The sequence below is a fragment of the Pseudonaja textilis genome, chromosome 1 (genome assembly GCF_049901715.1).
Source record: "Pseudonaja textilis isolate UNSWEBS1 chromosome 1, rPseTex1.2, whole genome shotgun sequence".
Classification (NCBI taxonomy): Eukaryota; Metazoa; Chordata; class Lepidosauria; order Squamata; family Elapidae; genus Pseudonaja; species Pseudonaja textilis.
This window is the reverse complement of record NC_141990.1, coordinates 3,238,990-3,262,327: the sequence shown is the minus strand read 5'-3', so window position 1 is coordinate 3,262,327 and position 23,338 is coordinate 3,238,990. Positions and strand designations below refer to the sequence as shown.

The 23,338-nt window shown below is 47.9% G+C and overlaps 3 protein-coding genes across 9 annotated transcripts in view; 2 read left to right on the top strand and 1 right to left on the bottom strand.

The window, feature by feature from the left end:
- The window catches only part of NCOR1 (nuclear receptor corepressor 1), a 187,637-nt gene extending 185,027 nt beyond the window's left edge, over positions 1-2,610 (top strand). Inside the window, 2 exon segments of the mRNA XM_087924448.1 lie at positions 720-902; positions 2,056-2,610. Of these exon segments, the coding sequence (XP_087780574.1) occupies positions 720-902; positions 2,056-2,249 (377 nt within the window). The 3' untranslated portion in view covers positions 2,250-2,610.
- A 1,886-nt stretch (positions 2,611-4,496) lies between these two features.
- Positions 4,497-23,310, bottom strand: TTC19 (tetratricopeptide repeat domain 19). 4 transcript variants are annotated; one of them, XM_087924610.1, is made up of 10 exons: positions 23,034-23,223; positions 21,172-21,278; positions 20,516-20,626; positions 19,350-19,388; positions 19,157-19,213; positions 18,874-18,935; positions 17,216-17,310; positions 15,189-15,343; positions 13,193-13,355; positions 4,497-5,879 (listed from the first exon to the last, which is right to left on the bottom strand). In XM_087924610.1, the coding sequence occupies exons 1-10, from the start codon at positions 23,221-23,223 to the stop codon at positions 5,782-5,784; spliced, it is 1,077 nt and encodes a 358-aa protein (XP_087780736.1). In that variant the 3' UTR covers positions 4,497-5,781. The 4 variants fall into 4 exon arrangements, with proteins under 4 accessions (XP_087780736.1, XP_087780742.1, XP_087780727.1 ...); XM_087924616.1 differs by having other exon boundaries at positions 4,497-5,139; XM_087924601.1 differs by lacking the exon at positions 4,497-5,879 and adding an exon at positions 8,751-9,509 and having other exon boundaries at positions 23,034-23,310.
- The window catches only part of ZSWIM7 (zinc finger SWIM-type containing 7), a 38,064-nt gene continuing 37,800 nt past the window's right edge, over positions 23,075-23,338 (top strand). For all 4 annotated transcript variants that reach the window (XM_087924685.1, XM_087924678.1, XM_087924671.1 and 1 more), the window contains exon 1: positions 23,075-23,338. The gene's annotated coding sequence lies outside the window, so the exon portion shown is untranslated.

Below are 23,338 nucleotides of genomic sequence, written 5' to 3'. Positions count from 1 at the left end.
CAATGCCACTCATAAAAAGCGTCAATTCCAGGCCGTTTTTTCACCCTTAACGAACATTGCGGCTATCCCCGTGGTCACGTGATCTGAATTCTTGGCAACTGATCCGTATTTATGACAGTCGGAGGATCTTTGGGGTCACGTGATCCCCTTTTGCGACTTTCTGACTAATCAGGTCAATGTTGAAAAGCCAGATTCAGTGTTTCCTAACCTTAAGCTGTTTTAAGATCCATGGACTTCAATTCCCAGAATCCCCCAGCCAGCCTCCTTTAAGAGGGGGGCTTCCTCCCAGAACCCCAGCCAGCCTGCAGAGGCCATTCCCCCCCAGCCAGCCTGCTTTAAGAGGGAGGACTTCCACTCCCAGAATCCCCCAGCCAGGAGCCTGGACTTCACTCCCAGTTTCCCCCAGTCAATCTGCTTTAAGATGGGAGGACTTCACTCCCTCCCCAGCCAGCATCCAGAATCCCCATCCCCAGCATCCTTTAAGAGGGGGACTTCCCTCCCAGAATCCCCCCAGCCAGCCTGCTTTAAGAGGAAGGACTTTCATTCCCAGGCCAGCCTGCTTCCTTCCTAGAATCCCCAGCCAGCCCTTTAAGAGGAGGACTTTCATTCCCAGAATCCCCAGCCGGCCTGCTTTAAGCAGTGGAACCCTCTGATTCTTATTGGTGCTCCCCATAACTCCATTCTTCCTCCTCCTCCTCCTCCTCCTCCTCTCCTTCCAGGTGGAGGCCTCAGCAAACAGAAGCTGATGGGGAAATCCGGGAGCAGGAAGTCCAAGTCCCCACTTCCTGGCCAGGGCTATCTGGGGACGGAGCGCCCCTCCTCGGTCTCCTCGGTGCATTCGGAAGGAGACTATCACCGGCAGACCCCCGCCTGGTCCTGGGAGGACCGGCCCTCTTCGACAGGTGAGCCCAGCCGACGTGGCCCAGGTGTGTCCCAGTGTGATTACAGGCAGTCCAAAATGGCGGCCCAGGTGTTCACGACACTCCTATTCAGAGGTCATCAAAGATGGCCGCTTTAAGACTGGTGGACTTCAACTCCCAGCATTCTCCAGCCAGCTCTGCTGGCTGGAGAATGCTGGGAGTTGAAGTCCACCAGTCTTAAAGCGGCCATCTTTGATGACCTCCCCTGTTATGAAAGATAATTAATTGCATGATTACCTGAATATTCCCAGAATATCTTCACGACCCTTAAAGCACAGGTAGCCCTCGACTTACGACCCCAATTCAGCCCCAAATTCCTGCTGCTAAGGGAGACAAGCGGTTAAGCGAGTTTCACCCCCGTTTTACGACCTGCCTTGTCGCCGTCGTTAAATGAGTGGCCGCGGCTGTTAAATGAATCCAGCTTTCTCTTGGGTTGTCGGAAGATTGCAAAAGGGGATCGTGTGACACAAACACACCCCCGGGACGCTGCGACCGTCGTAAATCCGAGACAGTCGCCAAACGTTCGAACGTTGAGCTCAAAATTTATGCTGTTCAGGGAGACGTCGGCTGAGTGAGTTTTGCCCCGTTTTACGACCTTTCTTGCCACGGCTGTTAGTGAATCATTGCGTTCGTTAAATGAGGCACATGGTTGTTAAGTGAATCTGGATTCCCCCGTTGACTTTGCTGGCCAGAAGGGGTATCACGAGACCCCTCTTTGAACCCCCTATTCAAACGGCCACTAAGTGAGTTATTGTAAGTCGAGCACTCCCAGCGGCCGAACTACCCCAAACCCCATCATCCCCTCCTATTCAAACGGTCGCTCAATGAGTTAATGTAAGTCAAGGATTCTCTGTGGCCAAATTACCCCAAGCTCCATCATCCCCTCCTTTTCAAACGGTCGCTGAATGAGTTAATGTAAGTCGAGAGCTCCCTTTGGCCGAATTACCCCAAGCCCCATCATCCCCTCCTACTCAAACGGTCGCTCAGTTAGTTACTTTCAGTCAAATTACCCGCCATCCCCATCCCTCCATGCCGCTCAAACGGTCCCTGCGCGAACGGTCGTAATTCGAGGAACACACCAAAAAAAAAAAATCCCTCTAAGCTTGTTTCTCCTTCCTTTTTCCCCCCCTGCCAGGTTCCACGCAGTTCCCCTACAACCCGCTGACCATCCGTATGCTGAGCAGCACGCCCCCCACCTCCATGGCCTGCGGGGGACCCTCTGCCGGCCAGGCCGCCTCTGCCGCGCACCAGCCCAGCCGGATATGGGAGCGGGAGCCGGCCCCCCTTCTCTCCGCCCAATACGAGACCCTTTCGGACAGCGATGACTGACACGGGACGGAAGGGAGTTCCGGAGCTCCCCCCGTTTCGGGGTGGTGGTGGTGGTAATGAGAGACACCCACAAACACGAAAGAAAAGAAAAAGACAAAAAAAAAAGAAAGAAAGAAAGAAAGAAAGAAAGAAAGAAAGAAAGAAAGAAAGAAAGAAAGAAAGAAAGAAAATTCAGCGGGGAAGTTCGCAAAAACCACATTGGGCTTATGGAATGGCTGCATTTAAAAAAAAAAAAAAAAAGACTGCCGGAAAGGAAGACAGGATGGGAAAAATAGTTGCACGGAGAGGTAAAACCCATCCGGAAAAAGGATTTCTCCTCCTTTCTTTTTGGCCCGAAGAAGATAAATACGTGTAAAGAGTTTTGGGGTTCTTGTTTTTTTTTTTTTTTAAGGGGGAAATAGGACACGTTATTCCTTCCCGTCTCTTCGAAAAGGAAGAAAGAAAAAAAAAGAGAGAGAGAGAAAAAACCCCATTTTTCTTCTGTAAATAGAATAACTTTTTCTGCAGTGTGTTTCTGCGCGTGTACACACACACTTACACACACACACACACCCTCCACCCACTCACCCCCAGCAGCCCCCACCCACTTTAAACCTTGGCTAGAATTTCTGGTGTTGAAAATCACTGTTTTAAACTTTGGAGAGGGAGGGGGTCATATATATATATAATATATATATTTTTAAAGCTCTCAAGGGTAGACTCTTCCTACCTTTTTGGGGTGCAAGCAAGAGGACGCTGCCCCCACTTCCTTTTGCATCACCTGTCTGTAGAAACGGGGAGGGGGATTAGAAAGGAAGACACCCCCCCCCCGGGGCACCAACCTGTCTTTATTTTGGGGTGGGCATAATTTGACCCAGCCAGGTTGCTCCTTCCTTCCTTCCTCTCCCTCCCTCTTCTCCCTTTTCTCCCTTCTTTCTTTTCTTCCTTCATTCCTTTATTCCTTTTCCTTTCTCTTCCTTCCTTCCTCTTTCTCTTCATCCCTCCCTCCCTTCTTTCCTGCCTTCCTCTCTCCCTCTCTTCTTTCTCTTGCTCTTTTCTCTTTCCCTCCCTCCTTCCTTCTTTCTTGCCTTTTTCCTTCCTCTTTTCCCTTTCCTCCCTCCCTTCCTCTCTCCCTCTCTTCTTTCTCTCGCTCTTTTTCTTTCCCTCCCTCCTTCCTTCTTTCTTGCCTTTTTCCTTCCTCTTTTCCCTTTCCTCTCCTCTCCCCTCTCTTCTTTCTCTCGCTCTTTTCTCTTTCCTCCCTCCTTCCTTCTTTCTTCTTTTTCCTTCCTCTTTTCCCTTTCCCTCCCTCCTTCCTCCCCTCTCTTCTTTCTCTCGCTCTTTTCTCCTTCCCTCCCTCCTTCCTTCTTTCCTGCCTTTTTCCTTCCTCTTTTCCCTTTCCCTTCCTTCCTCTCCCCCTCTCTTCTTTCTCTCCTTGCCCTTTTCCCTTTCCCTCCTTTCCTCCCTTCTTCCTTCCTTCTTTCCTTTTCTCTTTCTTCTTTCCTTGCTCTTTTCCTCCTTCCTTCCTTCCTTCCTTCCTTCCTTCCTTCCTTCCCTTCCTTCCTTCCTTCCTCCTTTGTCCGCCTCTCCGCACACCCCACCCCACTTGCTGTTGGTGTGCAATTTGCCTTTGTGCGTCCGCCCCACCCCAAAAAAAATTCTAAACACTTTGCCCCCCCCTCCTTTTTTTTTCTGTGGTTGTTAAAAACTTGTGGAAAATAATATTTTTTTCCTCCCTTTCGAAAACCGACTCCCTTCCGTGAGATCTGTACATTTGAAATCTCCGGTCTGCTGGAATAACCGAGATCTTTTTAATGATTATGCCATGCTGTAATTTTAATTTTAATTTTGTTTTGCTTTGTTTTCGTTTGGTTTTGTTCTGTTTTTGTTTCGTTTTTCCATACAGTTGTTTTTTTGCTTTGGCAACGGTAGGAAGAAACTATCGCATGGGTCCCTCAAAATGACACCGGCTTTTATTCTCTTCCTTTCTGGTTTGACCTCCACCCAAATCTAATTTTTTTTTTTACTTCTCCAATCCTTCCTTCCCGTAAAATTCCCTCCCAAATCATCGGCTGCTTTTTTTCTCCCTCATAGAAAGCAAAAACTTTCTCGTCTTCAGCCGGAGCAAAGCCTCAAACCTTTTTCCTTCAACGGAAGTCTCTGCGTCCCCAATTCACATTTCTTCCCGTTTAAAAAACAAATGAATAAATAAATTGTGGATCGGGTCAAAATCGGGCCCGTTCGGTTGGCCTTGCTAGAAAATTTCCCATGTTTTTGTGGCAGGGCAAAGCGATCACTTTGCAGACGGCTTCTGGTCTGGATTTGAAGCCACGGTTGGGCTGGGTTTAAAAGCCGATTTTGTGTAAGAAAAGCTGAATTTAACGATAAATCTGAGCTATTAAATCCCCTTTTCTCTCCCCCGTTTCACAAAAAAGGCTCCAATTGCCCTCTAGGGCATTCTAGGATTGCACTGGCAAATTTTTAGGGCAGTGTTAACGAACCTCGACAAACTTTTAAGAGAGGTGTGGACTTCAACTCCCAGAATTCCCCAGTCCGCTGGGGAATTCTGGGAGTTGGAAGTCCACACCTCTTATAAGGTCACCAAGATTGGGAAAAATGGCTTTAAAAAGTTTCTCAAAGCTAATTTCTGGAAAGGAAATCCGCCTCCCACAACTCCTGGAATGACACCCACCCCCTACGGCCGTGCAGATGGGAGTTGTAGTCCTTTGCAGAGCAGAGAGAGAAGTTACTTGGAGTTGCACAAAGCGGCAAGTTTGTCCCTTTCATCCCAACAGGTTGTGTCGTTCCCTTAGTGTGCGTTTGCCTTTCCAGTTTTCATCCAGGGCTCAATTAAAAAAAAATCAATCAATTCGGGCTTGGTACCTTGTTGCTAAACATTGCAGGGTGTGAAAAACTGTAGGAAAAGAGAGGGGGTGTGTGTGGAAAAAGAGGACACAAAAGTTGTGTTACCTTTTAAACCGTTGTTGTCCGTTCCCGAGAGGCCCTGCAAACAAAATGCACAACCGGAAACCCATTACAGGGGCAACAACGTATTTATTAATTAATGAAGAAATAATAAGCCAGGAAGCAAACACACTTCCTCAACAAAGGTTTTTTATTTTGCAAATTTCTCTCGTAGACCTTCAACGGACGGCGGGTGAAATAGGAGAAATTGCAGTCTTCGTGAAACTTATTATTATTATTATTAATAATAATAATAATAATAATAATTTTGCAAAATTCCAAAGATTTGGTGGTTTTTTAAAAAAAGTTTTACTTTGCACAGGGAATTGTCCCTTTCTGTGATTTCAAATAACATTTCCTACTTTGGGAGGTTGAATAGATATGCACATATATATATATTTTCACCCCGTCGTTGATTTCTGATCCCTCCTGCTGTTGTTCTTCCCCTTGGTATGTTCTGCAAATTTTAATTTTTCTGGGGTGGGGAGGGGAGAAGAAAAATCCCAAATAACACCCCACCCACCCCTTGTGTCCCTGTTCTGCTGGTACATTTTACCCCGAGTAAAAGGGCGACTTCTACAATTCAGACCAATCAAATAATAAAAAGAAAAGCAGGTTTGCAAAATTTTCCTTCGGTCCGTCTTTTCTCGGGGCTGGGAGCGGAGAGCTGGAAAAGTGGGCTTTTAAAGTCTGTATTCCAGGGTGGGCAAAAGAAACAGGCTGCTATTCATCATCACTGCAACCCAGAATAATTTTTTTTTTGGGGGGGGGTGTCCTTTGCCCTCTCCCCACTCTCACCCATGGCCCCTGTGGGCAGCCGCCATGGTCTGTTGGCCCCTTTGAGTAAATCATAAATCACTTCCCTGGTCTTGCAGGGTGCAAAGGAAGGTGTGAGAATTACACCAAAAACCAGTGGTTTCTCAAGCTTGAAGAGTGGACTTCAACTCCCAGAATTCTCTAATAAACAGGATGGCTGGGGGATTCTGGGAGTGGAAGTCCAGAAATATTAAAAGTTGCTAAGGTTGGAGAGCTCTGTCTTAAAGCAGGCTGGCTGGGGATTCTGGGAGTTGAAGTCCACCCTCTTAAAGCATGCTGGCTGGGGGATTCTGGGAGTGGAAGTCCTCCTCTTAAAGCATCCTGGCTGGGGATTCTGGGAGTGGAAGTCCTCCTCTTAAAGCATGCAGAGTAGGGGGTTCTGGGAGTGGAAGCCCTCCTCTTAAAGCAGGCTGGCTGGGGATTCTGGGAGTGGAAGCCCTCCCTCTTAAAGGATGCTGGCTGGGGGATTCTGGGAGTGGAAGCCCACCCCTCTTAAAGGATGCTGGCTGGGGATTCTGGGAGTGGAAGCCCTCCTCTTAAAGCAGGCTGGCTGGGGGATTCAGGGAGTGGAAGCCCTCCCTCTTAAAGGATGCTGGCTGGGGGATTCTGGGAGTGGAAGCCCACCCTCTTAAAGCAGGCTGGCTGGGGGATTCTGGGAGTGGAAGCCCTCCCTCTTAAAGCATCCTGGCTGGGGATTCAGGGAGTGGAAGCCCTCCTCTTAAAGGATGCTGGCTGGGGATTCTGGGAGTGGAAGCCCTCCCTCTTAAAGCAGGCTGGCTGGGGATTCTGGGAATGGAAGCCCTCCTCTTAAAGCATCCTGGCTGGGGATTCTGGGAGCGGAAGTCCACCCCTCTTAAAGCAGGCTGGCTGGGGGATTCTGGGAGGCGGAAGTCCACCCTTCTTAAAGCATCCTGGCTGGGGATTCAGGGAGTGGAAGCCCTCCCTCTTAAAGGATGCTGGCTGGGGATTCTGGGAGTGGAAGCCCACCTCTTAAAGCATCCTGGCTGGGGATTCAGGGAGTGGAAGTCCCCCTCTTAAAGGATGCTGGCTGGGGATTCTGGGAGTGGAAGTCCCCCCTCTTAAAGGATGCTGGCTGGGGATTCTGGGAGTGGAAGCCCACCCTCTTAAAGCATCCTGGCTGGGGATTCAGGAGTGGAAGCCCTCCTCTTAAAGGATGCTGGCTGGGGATTCTGGGAGTGGAAGCCCTCCTCTTAAAGCATCCTGGCTGGGGATTCAGGGAGTGGAAGCCCTCCCTCTTAAAGGATGCTGGCTGGGGATTCTGGGAATGGAAGCCCTCCCTCTTAAAGCAGGCTGGCTGGGGATTCTGGGAATGGAAGCCCTCCTCTTAAAGCATCCTGGCTGGGGATTCTGGGAGCGGAAGTCCACCCCTCTTAAAGCAGGCTGGCTGGGGATTCTGGGAGCGGAAGTCCACCCTTCTTAAAGCAGGCTGGCTGGGGATTCTGGGAGTGAAGTCCTCCCTCTTAAAGCAGGCTGGCTGGGGGATTCTGGGAGTGGAAGCCCTCCCCTCTTAAAGCATCCTGGCTGGGGGATTCTGGGAGCGGAAGTCCTCTCCTCTTAAAGCATCCTCGCTGAGGGATTCTGGGAGTTTAACTCCACCCCTCTTAAAGTTGCCACGGTTGAGAAACCCTCCCCTAAACGGCCATCTTAACTTGGGACGTCCTGGTTTTCTAAAAATTTGCGGGGAGGGGAAGAGCATCCTAAGCATTGACAGGACTAAATACTACAACACGGCCAAACTCCCGTCTGGTCAGCAAGGCCTGGATCTTCTGTTGCTCTCTGAGAGTTTCAATCCCCTCCTTGAATCTATCAACTCTGGAGATTTGAACCCAGGTCCTCTCTGTAAACTGACTGCTGCACTCAGATGTCATCCGGGGGAAAAAATGGCTTCATGGGATCAGGATTGGAGCTCCCGGGTTTCAAATCCACTGGAAAAATATTTTAGCCCCATCTCCTTGTTTGCCTCTCCTACCTACCCCATATTTTGTTATAGTCCTCGACTTACGATCCCAATTGAGCCCAATACTTCCATCGCTAAGCGAGACAGAAGCTAGGTGAGTTTTGCCCCGTTTATACCTTCCACGGTTGTCGAGCCAATCACTGCAAGTTGTTAAGTTAATAACACTGTTGTTAAGTGAATCGGGATTCCCCCACTGACCGCTGGCCAGAAGGTCGCAAAAGGGGATCGCAGGACCCCAGGACGGTCATAAGTACAAGTCAGTTGCCAGGTGCCCCAAATTTGGAATCACGTGACCCTGGGGATGCTGCAAAACAGTCGTAAGTGTGGAAGAAAACAACTCCCTTTTCCCAGCGCCGTTGCGACTTTGGTCGCTAAACGAAGTATTGTAAATCAATGACAACCGATAGTTCACGCATACCTGTAGGGGGCGCCTTTTGTAGGCCCTCATGAGGTCCAACGGGACGATTAGTTAAAATAACACATTTTATTGCTTAAACTGCAGGTATCTCCTTTATTCAGCCCAGAGATCTACCAGTCACTAAACGAACTGTTGTATATCAAGGACAAGCTGACAATGATATAGTAGGGTCTCCTTCTTGAGGGTGGGGTGGGGGTTGGACTAGATGACCTACAAGGTCCCTTCCAACTCTTGTTAACCCAATCTGTAGATAATGCCAACCAGTAGGGGGCGCCTTTTGCAGCCCCCCCCATGAGGTCCAGCGGGACGATTGGTTAAATATAAATCCAATCAATCAATCAATCAATCAATCAAAATAATAAATTTTATTGCTGAAGCTGCAGCTATTTGGGCTTTATTTGGCCCAGAGATCCAGCGGTCACTAAACAAACCATTGTATATCAAGGACAAGCTGACAATGGTGTGTAGGGTCTCCTTCTTGGGGGTGGGTGGGGGAGGGTTGGACTAGATGACCTACAAGGTCCCTTCCAACTCTTCACGATCTGTTAAAACTCTTGATCAATCTAATCTGCAGTGAATGCCAACCAGTAGGGGGCCGCCTTTTGCAATCCCCCATGAGGTCCAGCGGCACGATTGGTTAAATCAAAACAATTAAGTTTTATTGCTTAAAGCTGCAGGGGGTCTCCCGCTTGATTCAGCCCCCGGGGGCTCCAAACTGGGGCTGTCCTCAGAGGGGGGGGTCCTTGCCCCCCCTCTGCCCTCCAGCTGGCACCCCCTGGGCTCCGTCCTCCTGGGCAGGGCGCAGATGGAGGGCTGCGCTACGTGACCCGCGCGGGGTGCGTTGCGCGTTGCCCTCGCCTATCGCCATTCGGACTCTCTTCTTCCAAGCCACGGGGGGGGGGGTGTTGCGGTCACTCCTTCGGCCCCTCGGCCCCTTCCTTGCCCGTGTCCGTCTCCGCCACGCCGTCCTTGGCTTTGGATTGCATCCGCTTCCTCTTGGCCAGCTGAGCCAGTTCCTTCGCGATGTACCGCACAGCGACGCCGTCCCCCGATTTCTCGGCCGCTTCCAGGGCAGTTTTGTAGACCTGCCTGGCCTGGGAATAATCTCCTTTTGTGGTGGGGGAGAGGGGGGGATACAGATAACAGATAATCAGAGTGGGAAGGGACCTTGTAGGTCATCTAGTCTAACCCGCTCACCCAAGTGGGAGACCCTACACCATTTCCGACAAATGGCAGTGCAGGCAAGTCCTCGACTTCGCAACCATTCATTTAGTGACAGCACTGAAAAAAGTATGACTTAAGGGCCGTTTTTCGCACTTAATGACCGTCGCAACGTCTCCACGGTCCTGGGATTAAGATTCAGGCTCTCAGCCATGGACTCATACTTATGACGGTTGCAGTATCCCTGGGGGGGAAGGGTCTTGTGATCCCCTTTTGGGAATTCTGACAAGCAAAAATCAATCGGTGGAGCCAGATTCGTTTAACGACTGGGTTTGCTAACTAACTTCACCACTGCATTGATTCACTTAACAATCATGGCCACAATTAGGCGTGACTCGCGTAATGATCACCGTACTTAGCAACGGGAAATCTAGCCCCAACTGTGGTCATGAAGTCAAGGACAACCTGTACATGGGACCCCAAGGGAGCCAGTTGGGTGACTTTGAGCCAATCACCAGGAGACGGTGAGTTCTAGTCCCGCCTTAGGCACGAAAGCTGGTTGGGTGATTTTGGGGCCTGTCACCAGGAGACGGAGAGTTCTAGTCCCGCCTTAGGCATGAAAGCTGGTTGGGTGATTTTGGGGCCTGTCACCAGGAGACGGTGAGTTCTAGTCCCGCCTTAGGCATGAAAGCCGGTTGGGTGATTTTGGGGCCTGTCACCAGGAGACAGTGAGTTCTAGTCCCGCCTTAGGCATGAAAGCTGGTTGGGTGATTTTGGGGCCTGTCACCAGGAGATGGTGAGTTCTAGTCCCACCTTAGGCATGAAAGCCGGTTGGGTGATTTTGGGGCCTGTCACCAGGAGACAGTGAGTTCTAGTCCCACCTTAGGCATGAAAGCAGGCTGGGTGTCTTTGGGCCAATCACCAGGAGACAGTGAGTTCTAGTCCCGCCTTAGGCATGAAAGCCGGTTGGGTGATTTGGGGCCTGTCACCAGGAGACGGTGAGTTCTAGTCCCGCCTTAGGCACGAAAGCTGGTTGGGTGATTTTGGGGCCTGTCACCAGGAGACGGTGAATTCTGGTCCCGCCTTAGGCACGAAAGCTGGTTGGGTGATTTTGGGGCCTGTCACCAGGAGACGGTGAGTTCTAGTCCCGCCTTAGGCACGAAAGCTGGTTGGGTGATTTTGGGGCCTGTCACCAGGAGACGGTGAATTCTGGTCCCGCCTTAGGCATGAAAGCCGGTTGGGTGATTTTGGGGCCTGTCACCAGGAGACGGTGAGTTCTAGTCCCGCCTTAGGCACGAAAGCTGGTTGGGTGATTTTGGGGCCTGTCACCAGGAGACGGAGAGTTCTAGTCCCGCCTTAGGCATGAAAGCCAGATGGGTGATTTTTGGGCCAGTCACCAGGAGACTGGGAGTTCTAGTCCTGCCTTAGGCATGAAAGCTGGTTGGGTGATTTTGGGGGCAATCACCAGGAGACGGTGAGTTCTAGTCCCGCCTTAGGCATGAAAGCCGGTTGGGTGATTTTGGGGCCTGTCACCAGGAGACGGTGAGTTCTAGTCCCACCTTAGGCATGAAAGCCGGTTGGGTGATTTTGGGGCCTGTCACCAGGAGACAGTGAGTTCTAGTCCCGCCTTAGGCATGAAAGCTGGTTGGGTGATTTTGGGGCCTGTCACCAGGAGATGGTGAGTTCTAGTCCCACCTTAGGCATGAAAGCCATCTGGGTGATTTGGGGGCCTGTCACCAGGAGACAGTGAGTTCTAGTCCCGCCTTAGGCATGAAAGCCGGTTGGGTGATTTTGGGGCCTGTCACCAGGAGACAGTGAGTTCTAGTCCCACCTTAGGCATGAAAGCAGGCTGGGTGTCTTTGGGCCAATCACCAGGAGACAGTGAGTTCTAGTCCCGCCTTAGGCATGAAAGCCGGTTGGGTGATTTGGGGCCTGTCACCAGGAGACGGTGAGTTCTAGTCCCGCCTTAGGCATGAAAGCTGGTTGGGTGATTTTGGGGCCTGTCACAAGGAGACGGTGAATTCTGGTCCCCCTTAGGCATGAAAGCTGGTTGGGTGATTTTGGGGCCTGTCACCAGGAGACGGTGAGTTCTAGTCCCGCCTTAGGCATGAAAGCCGGTTGGGTGATTTGGGGGCCTGTCACCAGGAGACAGTGAGTTCTAGTCCCACCTTAGGCATGGAAGCTGGCTGGGTGTCTTTGGGCCAATCACCAGGAGACAGTGAGTTCTAGTCCCGCCTTAGGCATGAAAGCCGGTTGGGTGATTTGGGGCCTGTCACCAGGAGACGGTGAGTTCTAGTCCCGCCTTAGGCAGAAAGCCACCTGGGTGATTTTGGGGCCTGTCACCAGGAGACGGAGAGTTCTAGTCCCGCCTTAGGCATGAAAGCTGGTTGGGTGATTTTTGGACCAGTCACTAGGAGACGGAGAGTTCTAGTCCCACCTTAGGCATGAAAGCCGGTTGGGTAATTTGGGGCCTGTCACCAGGAGACGATGAGTTCTAGTCCCGCCTTAGGCATGAAAGCCGGTTGGGTGATTTTGGGGCCTGTCACCAGGAGACGGTGAGTTCTAGTCCCACCTTAGGCATGAAAGCTGGTTGGGTGATTTTTGGGCCTGTCACCAGGAGACGGTGAGTTCTAGTCCCGCCTTAGGCATGAAAGCCACCTGGGTGATTTTGGGGCCTGTCACCAGGAGACGGTGAGTTCTAGTCCCGCCTTAGGCATGAAAGCCACCTGGGTGATTTTGGGCCAATCACCAGGAGACTGTGAGTTCTAGTCCCGCCTTAGGCATGAAAGCCGGTTGGGTGATTTTTGGGCCAGTCACTAGGAGACGGAGAGTTCTAGTCCCGCCTTAGGCACGAAAGCTGGTTGGGTGATTTTTGGGCCAGTCACTAGGAGACGGAGAGTTCTAGTCCCGCCTTAGGCACGAAAGCCACCTGGGTGATTTTGGGCCAATCACCAGGAGACTGTGAGTTCTAGTCCCGCCTTAGGCATGAAAGCCGGTTGGGTGATTTTGGGCCAGTCACTAGGAGACGGAGAGTTCTAGTCCCGCCTTAGGCACGAAAGCTGGTTGGGTGATTTTTGGGCCAGTCACTAGGAGACGGAGAGTTCTAGTCCCGCCTTAGGCACGAAAGCCACCTGGGTGATTTTGGGCCAATCACCAGGAGACTGTGAGTTCTAGTCCCGCCTTAGGCATGAAAGCCGGTTGGGTGATTTTTGGGCCAGTCACTAGGAGACGGAGAGTTCTAGTCCCGCCTTAGGCATGAAAGCCGGTTGGGTGATTTTTGGGCCAGTCACTAGGAGACGGAGAGTTCTAGTCCCGCCTTAGGCATGAAAGCCGGTTGGGTGATTTGGGGGCCTGTCACCAGGAGACGGTGAGTTCTAGTCCCGCCTTAGGCATGAAAGCCGGTTGGGTGATTTTGGGGCCAGTCGCCAGGAGATGATGAGTTGGAAGGGACATTGGAAGTCATCTAGTCCAACCTCCCCCGCCTCCCGGTCCAAGCGGGAGATCACACCATTTCTGACCAATGGCAGCCCAATTCTCTTGAAAACTTACAGAGATTCCCCTCCACCCCGCCTCTTCCCATCTCCCTGCCACGCCAGGTAGATTCACACCCCTCTCGATGCCACTTCTCACCTTTATGGATCAGAATGCCAGCCAGGTTGTTCAGGATCACGTGGGTATCCGTGTGCTGGGTCTCCTGGGCCAGTTCGGCGGCTCGGCTCACCTGGGCGTAGGCCTCTTCGTAGAGCCCCTGAGTATCCAGCGCCGTGGCCAAATCGTTCATCACCACCACGGTCTGAGGAGGGGAGGAAGAAAAACGAAACGAAACACTGCAGATCAGAAAGGAAAAGAGTGAAGTCGAGGGACTCCGAAGCCAGAAAGGCTGTGCTGCCCGAGGAGTCCGTGAAAAGGAGGCTTCAGTGGATGGCAGCAGTCAGAAAGAGTATGGAACTACAGGGTGGAACTATGGGGGGGAGGAGGAGGAGGAGGAGGAGGAGGAGGAGGAGGAAGAGGAAGGAGGAGGAGGAGGAGGAGGAGGAGGAGGAGGAGGAGGAGGAGGAGGAGGAAGAAGAAGAAGAAGAAGAAGAAGAAGAAGAAGAAGAAGAAGAAGAAGAAGAAGAAGAAGAAGAAGAAGAAGAAGAAGAAGAAGAAGAAGAAGAAGAAGAAGAAGAAGAAGAAGAAGAAGAAGAAGGAGAAGGAGAAGAAGGACGACTGGTGGTTTTCTTGCAGACATTTCATGACCCAGCTAGGTAACATCATCAGTGCTAGATGGGAGTAGGGTTTGTGGAGATGAGGAGGAGGAAAAGGAAGAGGAGGAAGAAGACTGTGGGGTCCTTGGTGCTCTCTGAGCTTGGTGGTTTCCTTGCAGACATTTCATGACCCTACTAGGGAACATCACCAGTGCAAGAATGAGGAGGAGGAGGAAGAAGGCAACTAGGGAAGACGTGCTCTTCCTTCTCTCTCTCTCTCTCTCTTTCTCTTTCTCCTTCCTTCCTCTCACCTATTCATCTTCCTACCTCTTTCTCTTTTTCCTTTTTTCTCTCTTCCCTTCTTTCGTTCTTTATTTCACCTTTCATTCTTCCCTTTCTGTCTCTCTCTCTCTCCTTCCTTCCTCTCACCTATTCATCTTCCTACCTCTTTCTCTTTTTCCTTTTTTCTCTCTTTCCTTCTTTCGTTCTTTATTTCACCTTTCATTCTTCCCTCCTTTCGTTCTCTCTCTCTCTCCTTCCTTCCTCCCACTATCCATCTCCCTCCCTCCTCTTTCTCTCTCTCTCTCCCTCTTTTTTTCCCCTTGTATCCCACACCCACCATTCCTGTTTCCCCTTCCCTTCCTTTCCTATTTTTTTTTCCTTCTCCTCTTTGTATTTGAGATAATAAAATAACGCCTTAAGAAGCATTTTAGAAAAAGAAAAAAAGAATGACAGAATGGGAAGGGACCCTCAGAGGTCCATTAGTCCAACCCTCTCCTCAGCTCAGGAAATGCAGGAAACCCCATTAAGAAAGTTCAAAACATTCTCAAAGATCCATCTCATCCTGGGCACCCTATTTTTTTTTTGAACTATTACCATCTGGCACAGAATAATAATAATAATAATAATAATAATAATAAAAACAAGGACAAATAGGCTGAAAACCAGCTTCTATCCCAGGCCAGTAGCTCTGTTGAATTCTGCTCTATAGTGTAATATGAATGCAATATCAGGGGTTTTCAATTCCATTGTATAGAATGCGGTGGAGGTGTGCTTGTGTTTTTTATTTTCATAATCATAAGGTACCCTGAAGATGGTATTTAATTTCGTCGTATGAGGTGCAAGGACAATAAAGTAAAATAAAATAAAATAAAATAAAAACAAGGACAAACAGGCTGGAAAACAGCTTCTATCCCAGGGAAGTAGCTCTTTTTAATTCTGCTGTATAGCGCAGCGTTGGTGTGGTGTCGGGGGTTTCCGGTTCAATGTGTGGAAAGTGAAGGATGTGTGGTTGTGTTTATTTTGAAGATGGGGTTTGATTTCATTGTACGAGGTGCAATGACAATCAAGTAAACTGAACTAAGCCTATAAAACCCTGTCAGCCTGATGAGTTTCCACCCTTTGGCCCTTCCACCTTGGAAGCCTCCCGCAGGGGTCACCTGGGGGTGGCTCTCCCCGTTGACCTCCAGCGCGATCTTCAGCGCCCGCTCGTACATGGTCTGGGCCATCGTTGTCTCGTGGTGCGCCAGGAGATAGCGGGCGTAGGAGTCCAGACTCATGGCTAGTAAAAGATGGGTGTTGACCCGTTCTTCCTCTGGAACAAGAGGGCAAGAGACAAGTGAGCCCAGGCCGGCTCCGATTGGCATGACACATAGTCAGATAACAGATAATCAGAATGGGAAGGGACCTTGTAGGTCATCTAGTCCAACCCCCTGCCCAAGCAGGAAACCTGACACAATCTCTGACAAATCGCAGTGCAATCTCTTCTTGGAAGCTTCCAGGGATGAAGCTCCCACAACTTCTGAAGGCAATTTCTATCCCATGGGTTGATTGTTCTCACTGTCAGAAAGTTTCTCCTTATTTCTAGGTTGAATCTCTCCTTGTTCAGTTTCCATCCATTATTCCTGGTCTGGCCTTCAGGTGCCTTGGAAAATAGCTTGACCCCTTCCTCCTTTCTGGGGCAGCCCCTCAAATATTGGAAGACTGCTCTCCTGTCTCCCCTGGTCCTTCTCTTCCGTAGACTAGCCAGGCCTTGTTCCTGCAACCGTTCTTCATATGTTTTAGCCCCCAGTCCCCTAAAATCATCCTGGTTGCTCTTCTCTGCGCTCTTTCTATAGTCTCAACATTGTTTTTATAGTGTGGTGGCCAAAACTGGATGTCTATCTGACTCTGTGGTTTCTTCCCCAAACCCCAAAAACTTTAACCTTAGACTGTCTACTATTGACCTCACCCCTTTCCTAAGAGGTCTGTAGGGGGCGTGCATAAGCGCACCAATCATGCCTACCGTCCCTGTCCTGTTGTTTCTTTTTATTTTTCTTATAAGTATCTATCTCATGTATTCAAAACTATATTTATTCTTATACCTGTATCTGGTAAGCGATTGACAAATCAAATCAAAGGTAAAAATGAAAAATGAAAAAGAAATACCTTAAGGAGATACCGGGCAGGGGAGAACGCAGTCAGGAATGTTGGGCATGTGGATGATGTCGCGCATGCGCGATAAGGACTGACTGGGAGGAGAGGGGCGGGGCCAGCCAGGGACACGATTTGCCGGTTCTCTGAACTGTGCAGAATCATAACAACCGGTTCTATAGAACCGGTCTGAACCGGTAAAATCCCACCGCCTGGGTTTTGAAGTTTGGCTCGAGGCTCATTATTTCCTTCGGGCGACTGCCGGAATCCTGACATCTTCATACCTTTCATACTTAACATCCCTTGCGGCATCTCCAGCGGCCAACATTCAGACAATTGGCAACCGACTCGTATTTATGACCATCGTGGCATTCCCGGGGGGTCCCTTGATCCCCTTTGGCGACCTTCTGACGAGCCAAAGGGGAAGGCAGGTTCACTTAACAACCGTGTGACTCATTTAACGGCTTCAGGGATTCGCTTAACAAGAAAGGTTTTAAAACGGGGCGGAACTCACTTAAGAACCGTCTCATGCAGCAGTGGAAATGTTGGGTTCCATTGTGGTTGTAAGTCGAGGACGACCTGTAATGCCATGAATTATAATTCCCAGAAGGTTCCTCCCGCCCCAAACCAAATATCAGGTAGTCCTTGAATTATGACCACAATGGAGCGCTCATCACAGTCATAATAGTTAAATTATGTAAAATGCATTGATCCCCAAGCTGATTTTAATACCATTTTTGCAGTGGTTAAGTGAATGTCGTGGTCATTAAGCAAAGCCATAGTTCACTATGGGAGAAGTTTGGCTGGAAAACCAGAAACAAATGCTGTTTTTGGTAAAACCGTTATAAGACGCGGCCCTGTCAGTAAAGGATGCCGCAAACAGCCATATACGCGGGCTCTGAGAGCCTGAAGTTCCATCACATGACCACAAGGGGACAGCAATTGCCAGATTCTGGGTCATAAGCAGCAGCCCGGCAAGTCAGGCTGGGTGATGGGTCGTAAGTCAAGGACTGAAGACCAACGCAGGTCTGGGCAGCCCCTTTTGGTCCTCTACCTGGCAAGGTGTCTGCGGGCATCTCCTTCTGCTTCACGACCTTCTCCTCCAGGGTCAGGATGCAGAACTGGTAGCCGGCCAGGGCGAGTTTGTCTCTGCGCAGGATTTAAAGTTCCTTTGGGGGTTCACATTTTATAACTAAAGAGAGGTTTTTCCACCCACAAAGTATTTCTCTCTCTCTCTCTCTGTGTATATGTGTATGTATGTATGTATGTATGTATGTGTGTATATATATAAATATAAATATAAATATAAATATAAATATAAATATAAATATAAATATAAATATAAATATAAATATATGGCATTCGGCTTTGTTCGGTTATTTTCCCACGTCATTGTAGTTGTGCTTTTAAAGTTGGAGCAACGTTTTGGCAGAATCTCATCTGCCATCATCAGGCTTATATACCCCTCCGAGCCATACACGAAGCAAACCAACACCCACTATGAAGATGCAGCACGACCACGAACTCGAAGCCAAACAGCAAGATCACAACTCACCAGCTCAAATCCCCCAGCAACTAAGACTAACCTGAGCACAACCAAGCCCCCACCTGAACAGAACACGCCTCCTACCAATCAGAACACGGCCAACCCCCCAACCAATCAGAACACAGCCAAACCCCTACCAATGAGAACACACCCCCACCCAATCAGAACACAGCCAAGCCCCCACCCAATCAAGTCCCACCCCCACTAGCAGTTAAAAGGAGGAAGCAGCTGCAATCTCCATTACTCTGAAAAGCACAGAGCCGGAGACAGAAGCCTGAAGATGATGAATGAGACTTCATCGAAACGTTGCCTAGATACTTCGAATCTTACGCGGGAGAAAACCCGAACAACCAAAGATCCACATACAAATACCCAAGAACCTCAGAAACAAATATATATATATATATATATATATATATATATATATATATATATATATAAAATATATATATATATATATATATACACACACACACACACACACACACACACACACACACACATATATATATACAATCTACCTATCATCAATCATCTATTATCCATCTATCATTTATCTATCATCTATGTATCTATCAATCTATGTATCATCTATCATCTATCATCTATCTCTATCCATCCATATCTATCATCTATCATTTCTCTATCTACCATCTATTCATGTATGTATGCATCTATCAATCATCTATCTATCTCTATCTACCCCTATCTATCATCTATCATTTCTCTATCATCTATATCATCTATGTATGTATGTATCTATCACCTATGTATCATATCATCTATCAATCATCTATCAATCTATCCATCTATGTATCATCAATCATATCTATCTATCTATCTATCTATCTATCTATCTATCTATCTATCTATCTATCTATCTATCTATCTATCATCTATGTATCATCTATCTATCATTATATACCTCATCTATCTATCATCTATCCTTCCATCCAGCCATCCATCCATTTCAGACAAATAACTGTCCAGTCTCTTCTTAAAAACCTCCACTCCGGAGCATTTACAACTTCTGTGGCAAGTAGTTCCACCGGTTAATTCTTCTAACTGTTAGGAAGCCCCTTCTTAGTTCTAGGCTGCTTCTCTCCTGGGTTAGTTTCCACCCGTTGCTTCCTGTCCTGGTGCTCTGGAGAGGGGATCAAACTTACTGGTTTTGAGCCGCGTAGATGCTGGCCAGCTTCAGGGACATCTGGAGGATTGCATTGTCATCCTGGAAGATAAGAGGGGTGGGGTGGGTGGGGGGAAAAGGGTGTGTGTGTGTGGGGTGATGTATAAGGCATCAACTTCCTAAGCACGATGACTCAACTGGGCATGGTGGGGAATTCTGGGAGTTGTAGTCCACAAGTCTTATAGTGGCCATGTTTGCAGACCTCCCCGGTCTAGAGGTAGGCGATACAAAACCGCAGGTTCCTAACCAAGAAACGCACTTACTTGCTTTACGTCCCCGGCGAGCATGTAGCTCATGGTGGCTTTGAAAAGCTTCTCAGCCTGGAAGGAGAAAAGAGGAAGGCGGGAGTGGAGGTGCTTGGAGGTCACAAGGGGCTTAAGGAAAGGGGCTCGCCGTAGCCACACCCAAGGCCCCACCCACAAGGAAATGGGGGTCCCCTTCCAATTATTTCCTTACCTTCTCCAGCTCTCCCCTCAGGAAGGCCAAGTTTGCCATCTGGAAGACACCAAGGAAATGGGGATGTTTTGCCTTTTTTTTTTTGCTGCTCCTTAGCAGAGAACTTTTGTGTCACTGATTTCTATTTCAGTATGATAGATAGATAGATAGATAGATAGATAGATAGATAGATAGATAGATAGAGATAGATAGATAGATAGATAGATAGATAGATAGATAGATAGATAGATAGATAGATAGATAGATAGATAGAGATAGATAGATAATAGAAAACAGATAGATTAGATAGATAAGATAAATAGATGATAGATGATATAGAGGATAGAGAGAGAGAGAGAGAGAGAGATAATAGAGGATGGATGGATGGATGGATGGATGGATAGATAGATAGATAGATAGATAGATAGATAGATAGATAGATAGATAGATAGATAGATAGACAGACAGACAGACAGATAGATAATAGATTAGATAAGATAAATAGATGATAGATAGATAGATAGATAGATAGATAGATAGATAGATAGATAGATAGATAGACAGACAGACAGATAGATAGATAATAGATTAGATAGATAAGATAAATAGATGATTGATAGATAGATAGATAGATAGATAGATAGATAGATAGATAGATAGATAGATAGATAGATAGATAATAGATTAGATAAATAAGATAAATAGATGATAGATAGATAGATAGATAGATAGATAGATAGATAGATAGATAGATAGATAAGATAAATAGATAGATAGATAGATAGATAGATAGATAGATATAGGTAGATATCTAGATAGATAAGATAGGTAGATAGATGATAGATGATAAATAGAGGATAGAGGATAGATAGAGAAATAGAGAAAGATAAGATAGATAAGATAGATGATAGATAGATAAGAAATGGATAAGATAGATTAAATAGATGATAGATAGTAGATAGATAGATAGATAGATACAGATAGATAAAGAGAGAGAAATAGAGGTAGGTAGGTAGATATAAGGTAGGTAGGTAGGTAGATATAGAGATAATAGATATAGAGATAATAGATAGATAGATAGATAGATAGATAGATAGATAGATAGATAGATAGATAGATAGATAGATAGATAGTTTCTGGAAGAACTGTGGAGGAGAACCACAAGGGGAGTTTTCAGGAGGACTAACCATGTCATAGGTGTAAATAATGGCCGTGTTGTTGCTTGATTGCTGAGAGAGCCTGGCGGCTTCGTGCAGGAGGCGCTCGGCTTCTTCCAACTCTCCTTTCATGATCTTTAGCTAGTGGCAGGATGGAAGGAAGCAACGAGGGAGAGAAGGGGAAATGGAGGAAGGAAGGAGAGGAGAGAAGGGAAAAGGGGAAAGAAGAAAGCAAGGAAGGAAAAGGGAAAGGAGGAGAAGGAAAGAAGGGAAAACGGAGAAGGAAGGAAGGAGAGTAGAAGAGAAGGAGAAAAGGGGAAGGAAAGAAGGAAAGGGAAAGAAGGAAGGATGATAAGGAAGGAAGGAGAGAAGGGGAGAAGGGGAAAAGGAGAAGGAAGAAAAGAAAAACCTGATTAAATTAGCAAAGGCAGCCTAGTAGCTCCCAGAAAAAGATTTTAAAACATGCTTGTAGGGCACCCTTGTAAAAATCAAGATAGCAGCCACCTCATGACCTTCTTGCCTGCCCCTGCAGCCCCTCCTGGTCCCATAGATGGAGAGGGAGGCAAGCCAGAAACCTCTGACCGGATGCTGGGGGAGAGCAACAGATTTGTCCTTCCCCAGAGGTCTTGCTTGCCAAAGGACCGTTCCAGGGCACCGACTCCACTTCCGGGGCTGTCTCTGCTCACCTTGGCCTTTTTCAGCAGCAGGATGATGGCGTCCTCGGGGTCTGCCTTGGCCTTGCCTTCCTCTCCTTCATCCTTCTTCCCAGTTTCTCCAGAGAAAAGGAAGAAGGCTGGAAGACAACCAAAGCCGGAGAGGTTGGCGCAAAAGAGGGCAAGTCCCGCTTCCCCCATACTCCCGAGTGAGAGAAAAGGGCAGATGCCTCGGAATTGATAGGAATAGAATCAGAATCAGAAACTGAATTAGAATGATTAGAATTAGAATTTAGAATAGAATTAGAATAAGGAAAAATAGAAAAGAATTAATAGAATAGAATAGAATAGAATTTGAAAACAGAATAGACTAGAATTTGAAAATAGAGTAAACTAGAACAGAAGAGAAGAATGGAATGAAATGGAATGGAAACTAGAATAGAATAGAATAGAATAGAATAGAATAGAATAGAATAGAATAGAATAGAATAGAATAGAAGTAGAATAGAATAGAATAGGAATAGGAAGAATAAAACAGAACAGGACAGGACAGGAACAAGAGAAGAGTGGAATGAAATGGAATGGAAACTAGAATAGAATAGAATAGAATAGAATAGAATAGAATAGAATAGGAGTAGAGTAGAATAGGAGTAGAGTAGAATAGGAATAGGAAGAACAGAACAGGACAGAACAGGAACAAGAAGAGAAGAGAAGAGAAGAGAAGAGAAGAGAAGAGAAGAGAAGAGAAGAGAAGAGAAGAATGGAATGAAATGGAATGGAAACTAGAATAGAATAGAATAGAACAGAACATTACATCAGAATTGGAAGGGACCTTGGAGGTCTTCTAGTCCAACCCTATACTACTTCAGACAAACGGTTATCCAATCTCTTATTAAAATCTTCCAGTGTTGGAGCATTCGCAACTTCTGGAGGCAACTTGTTCCACTGATTAATTGCTCTAACTGTCAGGAAATTTCTCCTTAATTCCAGATTAAATCTCTCCTTGTTCAGTTTCCATCCATTGCTTCTTGTCCTGCCTTCAGGGGGCTTTGGAGAATAGCCTGACTCCCTCTTTTTTGAGGCATCCCCTCAAGTACTGGAATCACTGCTATCCCGTCTCCCCTATTTCTTCTTTTCATTAAACTAGACATACCAAAATCCCTGCAACCGTTCATCGTATGTTTTAGCCTCCAGTCCCCTAATCATCTTTGTTGCTCTTCTCTGCACCTTTTCTAGAGACTCAATATCAACATCTTTTTTACATCGTGGCAACGAAAACTGGATGCAGTATTGGTGCCTGTAATTGGGTGGCATTGTCTTTTGCCAGAGGTGTTTCCAACCATTATGACCAACCCGCCCTTCCCCACGACCAGTTGCGGTTCAGAAAGGCTGCCAAGCTGGAAACCGAGATAATTTCGCCCATCAGCCACTGCCCATGTTGGCTTGAAGATAATGGTAGGAAGTCAAAGGCAGCTGGGAGGAAAATGACTTTGAGATTGGACTCCCATCTGTCAGAAACGGTGTAGGGTCTCCTGCTTGGGCAGTGGGTTGGACTAGATGACCTACAAGGTCCCTTCCAACTCAATCATGGGTTATCTGTTATCTGACTTGTATTTATTTATTTTTAAGATCCAGAATTTGCAAGTCTGTTTCTTGGCTTCTTTTTCTGGCACGGGGATTCCTTTCCAGTCAATTTTTTTTTGCCTTAATCCATAATTTCAGTGGAATAAATATTAAAAGAAAAAAACCCCACTACAAAACTTATCTTCAATCAATCCACGCATGCCAATACCGGCATCCCATTTATGCCTCGGAGGCCCCGCCCCCACGGGAAAGCACGCCCACTCTGGCCATACCCGAGTCTCCATTGGTCAAGAAGACACGCCCCCTTTCACCTGATAGGCTGAGGCCACTGCCAACGCGAACGGCTCCTCCCGCTGCCGCTTGGAGGGATGTCCTTCGGTACAGGCCTCCGTTTCTGCCCGGCCGGGGTCTCGCTTGCGCCAGACGGTGTCGACCGGCCACGGCGGCCGTGACGAGGCCTCGCTGAGGCAGCCGCCGCAGCAGCGACGACAAAAGAGACATGGCCCTTTAAGAGGAGGCGGAGGAAGGAGGCGAAAGAGCAGGGTGACCCTGACGACGGCGGTGACGTCACTCCCTCGGCACGTGATTAGAAAGACGAAGCTGGACGTGCGGTCAC

What these genes read in the sequence shown, in the direction of transcription:
- TTC19 (XM_087924601.1), bottom strand. Translation starts at nt 23,223, where the DNA reads ATGTCTCTTTTGTCGTCGCTGCTGCGGCGGCTGCCTCAGCGAGGCCTC. An exon ending in TGCTGCTGAAAAAGGCCAAG is followed by an intron (nt 20,627 to 21,171) that starts GTGAGCAGAGAC and finishes TCCTGCCACTAG; the next exon opens with CTAAAGATCATGAAAGGAGA. An exon ending in TTATTTACACCTATGACATG is followed by an intron (nt 19,389 to 20,515) that starts GTTAGTCCTCCT and finishes GGTGTCTTCCAG; the next exon opens with ATGGCAAACTTGGCCTTCCT.